At 61.6% G+C, this 4,753-nt stretch overlaps 1 protein-coding gene across 1 annotated transcript in view; it reads left to right on the top strand.

Annotated features, from left to right (window-relative positions):
- The window catches only part of LOC118451974 (uncharacterized protein PB18E9.04c-like), a 6,819-nt gene extending 2,378 nt beyond the window's left edge, over positions 1–4,441 (top strand). Inside the window, exons 2-5 of the mRNA XM_035891224.1 lie at positions 2,545–2,964; positions 3,166–3,282; positions 3,597–3,679; positions 3,927–4,441. Coding sequence (XP_035747117.1) covers positions 2,556–2,964; positions 3,166–3,282; positions 3,597–3,679; positions 3,927–4,001 — 684 coding nt within the window. The 5' untranslated portion in view covers positions 2,545–2,555 and the 3' untranslated portion in view covers positions 4,002–4,441. The remainder of the gene's footprint in view (positions 1–2,544; positions 2,965–3,165; positions 3,283–3,596; positions 3,680–3,926) is intronic.
- The last annotated feature ends 312 nt before the right edge of the window (positions 4,442–4,753 follow it).

Consider the following 4,753-nt stretch of genomic DNA (forward strand, 5'->3'; position numbering starts at 1 on the left):
GGCTGTACTCTGGCTGTGTGGCTGTACCCCCTGCAGCTGTACCCTGGCTGTACCCTGGCTGTGCGGCTGTATCCCCTGCGGCTGTACCCCAGCTGTACCCCGTCTGTGTGGCTATACCCCATGCAGCTGTACCCCAGCTGTACCCCAGCTGTGAAGCTGTACCCTGGCTGTGCCACGGCTATGCCATGGCTGTGTGGCTGTGCCCCCAGCAGTACACCTGTACCCCAGCGGTGAGACTCTACCCCAGGATTGTGACTGTACCCCAGCCGCCATATCCTGGCAGTGCCCCTTCCCGCACACGAGTGTCCCAGCAGTGTGACTGTATCCTGGTGGCTCTCACAGAAGCCTTTACCCTGGGGCTGCAGCTGTACCCTGAAGACACCCCCCCCCCATGCACCTGAACCTGACAGGGACACTGTACCCTGTCCCTGGTGCCTCTGTACCCCAGTAGAGCGACTGTATCCTGACATAGTACCTGTACCCTGGCCTAATGTTTACAGTATGAGAGCACCCCAGCAGAGTGCCTGTACCCTGGTGATGCCCGCTCAGTGCGCCTGTGCCCTGGCAGTGCCCGGGGCTACCTGTGCAGCAGCAGTGTGCCTGTGCCCTGGCAGTGCCCGGGGCTACCTGTGCAGCAGCAGGGTGGCTGTGCCCTGGCAGTGCCCGGGGCTACCTGTGCAGCAGCAGGGTGGCTGTGCCCTGGCAGTTCTCCAGCGTGCCTGTGCGCCTGCAGAGCGCCTGTACTCTGGCCCAGTGCCTGCAGGCGCCTCTGACTGGTCTTGTCCCTGACCCTGAGGAGAAGGAAGGGGCTCTGGCTGTCAGCGGTGCGCTTCAGCCATGACGTGCAGTGACATGGGGAAATGATGCCTGTACAGACAGTCCAGGAGACAAACCCTCAGCCTGGAGCACGCCCTTCCTGAGCGCCGCCTGTTCTCTTGGCCAGTTCCTCACGTTCAGACAGAGCGGGCTGCTCTCTCCTGAGGGTGTTGGTGCTGGGAGCCACCACCACCAAACATAGCCCCTGTGGCGGCGTGCAGAGACGGTGCCACACAGCCTGGCTGATTTCCTGGGCTTTTTCCCGTCATCTACGTTCCCTCAGCAGGCAGAGGACAGCAGGGACCCCAGCTGCAGGGACCTGGTTTGCTGCAGCGGTGGCCTTGCCAGCCTGCCCTGCCTGCTGCTCGCGGCTGCTCTGGGTCCAGCCGTGCAGCTGATGTCTGCCGGGCATCGCACCCGTCCCTGGGAGCATCTGTGTCGGGTGGAAATCCCCCCTTCACTGCCAACACCTGGGAAGTAAAAGGACCCACCTGGATGCTCCTTCTCTGCTGGGCAAAGGAGACCCAGAAAGCCCAGTGCTGGGGCGTGGGGAGCACTTGGAACGGTGCCTGTCGGGGGGCATCAGCTCCCACCCACCAGACATGGCCGGGCAGAGAGGGGGGCTGCCCCTGCCCCTGCTGCTGCTGAGCCTCGCCAGCCTCACCGTGCCTCACCTCACGCTGGGTAAGGGCTGAACGGGATGCGATCCTTTCCACGGGGCGGGTGGCGAGTGGGGAGCGCCGATCCCCAGGGTGGTGGGATGCTTCGCCTGCAGCAGGCACTTGTGGGGTGCAGGGGACGAAACACTGTGGGTGCCATTTGCTAAATGGGAAGCAGGGGTGGACTTACAGCTCCTCCTTTGTTCGAGGATGAGGCCCTTCAGTGCAGGCACCCACCTGGGCATGGGCTGGGACCAGACTTTTGCCCTTCTCCACATTATCATTTAACCAGCTGCTGCCCAGAGCAGCTCAGGAAGGGGGGGGCTGCTGGGGACTTTGGGAATTTCTGGTGGGGTTGGCTGAAAGCAGCTGGTGGCTTGTGGCTTGGTTCCCCATCCCGGTGTGAGCAGAACCCAGACTCACCGGGTTTGTGTTGGGATCACTGGGGAATCCAGCCTGGCATCTCAAAGCCACTACCTCGCAGGCACCCCTTGGCAGAGGCCCGGGCAGCCAGGCTGTTCTGTGCATCGTTTTGGAGGGGGTTACAGATGGCCAGGCTCCTCCAGGGACAACAGTCTGCTCCAGCACGGGGTCTGTGCGGGCAGACAGGATGGCCCTCCTGCATCCCTCAACCCCCCCGCAGAGCTTTCATGGGTCGCTGCACGCCTCTAACGACTCACCCCTGAGCTGCACCCTGGGATTTCTTCCTCTATGCCCCCCTCTGTGGGGCTGGTTCCCCCATTGCCACTATTTACTCCCGGCGCTATCAGTTCCTGACTATCTGCAGCACAGAGCTTTGTGTAAACTGTTGCTGCTGCGGTTCCATCCCGTCTCACGGTCACCAGTTCCTGCACGGCTCTTCCCGTCGGACGGGTTTGTCTGACTTCCTCCAGCCACCGGTGAAGGTGGTGGACACGTGCTTGATCCATGCAGGATGGTGAATCCCCGCTCCTGACAATCCATGGCTGATTGTCAGGGAGCTTGTGCCGGTGGTGACGCTATACCATCCCCAGCACAGCCATGGTCTCAGCCTGTCACCACTAGCCCTCATTCTCCAAACTCTTTGCAGGCACCACCACCATGGATGTGACAGTCACCGTGTCCCCGACTCTCCCTACCTCCTCAACAGCCACAGAGTCCACGTCACTGCTCCCCACTGCTGACTCCACCACCGCAGCCACCCTCCCTCCCCCCAGCCCTGAAACAGACCCGGAGAGGTCCAGCACATTCCCGGGAACTGGCAGTGCCTCACCTCCCACCGGGCCTCCTCCCACCACACCAGAACCGACAGACACTTCAGCCAAGCCCTTCACAACCCTGGCAGACCCCACGGCCAACCCCATTATCAGCACAGGGGTTCCTGAGAGCATCCCCTCTCCCAGCCAGTCAGCTGAGACCATGTCTGAGACCACCCCTGGTATCTCCACCCCGACTGTGGTGTCAACCCCAGGCACCCCGACAGTATCTGGGATGTCCAGTGCAGCTACAGGTGGGTGCAGCCATGGGGCGCCTGGAAGGCAGGGGCATGGTCAGGGTGACAAATCCCCACAGGGGTGCTGTGCATGTTCTTGGGTGGCTTTGTGTAGGTGGCTTCACATAGGTGGCTTTATTGAGGCTCGGTTTGTCCCCAGATGTAGGAGCATCCTGCACCTCTCTGCCAATAGTGCTAATATAACGTTGCTTTGCCCAGACACAGAGACCTCTTTACCCACCACCGACTCAACCCAGACCACAGAGGTTACCATCAGCACCCCTGCAAACATGACGCCAACACCTCCTGTCTGCCCCACCACCACGTCCAACACCAGTAAGTGCAGTGCCCTGTGAGCATCACCAACCCCCCCAGCACCACTGGCTTTGGGCTTCCAGGGGCCAGTGCAGGGGTCCTGGAGCCCCACTGCTTTTGTTGTGCTCTCAATACGGGGGCATTGATGCTCTGTGTGATGTGTGGTTTGCTGTACAGCTGGAGGGTTGTTCTCCTGACAGTGTGGGGTGTCTATGACATGGTTAACAGGAGGAGGTCCCGTGTCTGTGCCAGCAATCCTGGGGAGAGACCCCCAGATCCTTTGACGCAGCCCAAGGCTCAAGGGCAATAACCAGAGCCACATTTTTTGTCCCTAGATGCATCTCTCTTCCTGTCGCTGCGGGTAACTGTCCCCCTGGGCCTGGGGAACACCACGGTGCAGCAGCTGGTGTTGTCCAAGGTGAGGTGTGCTGGGAGGGGGTGCCCCTTTGCATCTGCCAGCCACAGTCCAGCCAGCCAGGGAGGGGGTCAGGCAGGTGGTGGGGAGGCAAGCGGCTCGGTCTGGCATTCAGTGTCACCTGGAACCCTTCCAGATGAAGAGGACACCCTCCTTTGGCTGCTGTGGTCCAGGATCAGGCCCCTCCTTGGTGGGGAGCGGGTGTAGGAGACCCTCCCGGCGCGGTTTGACGAATGTCCTCTCCCCCCAGCTCCACACGGACCTGCAAATGGCATTTCCATGCGCCGGCCTGGAGGTGAAGTGGCGAGGGAAGAGCAAGATCTGACCGCTGCTTCTTGCCCGGCCGGCACCCGCGTGGACTGCAAGCCTTCTGCTCCCAACTCCTTACTGCATGGTGGTGTAGCCCTTTGGGATAACCTGTACAGCTCCTCTTGAACCTGGGACCCCCTGTCCCTCACTGCCCCCCCCCAGAGGACCCCCAGTGCCCCCCCTGCCTCTTCCCACAGCCTGTCTGTAGAGCCTGAGCCCTCCCACCACCCTGCACCAGGCCTGGTGCCCACGGTGGAGACCCCACCAGTGGTGCTGGGGGGCTGGGAGGAGGGAAGCCTGCGGGGGCTGGGCTTTTACAGCTGGGACTGAGCTGTCTTGGCCACAGAAGCCACCCTGGGGACCAGTGGATGAGAGAAAGGGGACCTGGAGCCCCTGGTACCGCTGTGCCCAGGGTACTGGGGAGCTCAGTGCTGGTGACCCCTGAGGTTTGCAACCTGGGGAGGCTGTGGTGCCTGAGGTCTTCAAGAGGTGCTCCATGGCTGCTTCACATCCAGAGTGGGCCAAGATGGAGCCTGGGGTGGCTCTGGGAAGGAGGCAGAAGAGGAAGCCCCCACCCCTCTCCCACCCGAGCCCTGTCCTACAGTCAGTGGCACACTGGCTCTCCCTGGCTCGCCTGCGGTAGCACCGATGGAGGAGCACACCCGTGCCAACGAAGGCTGGGCAGTAAAGGGAAATCCCATGTTTTCCATGGCAAAGATGATGACTTCTTTTTTTCCAAGTTGCCTTCCTTAGTTTTCAGCTTCGCCA

This window comes from Egretta garzetta, unplaced genomic scaffold (genome assembly GCF_000687185.1).
Source record: "Egretta garzetta isolate BGI_Z169 unplaced genomic scaffold, ASM68718v1 scaffold333, whole genome shotgun sequence".
NCBI lineage: Eukaryota > Metazoa > Chordata > Aves > Pelecaniformes > Ardeidae > Egretta > Egretta garzetta.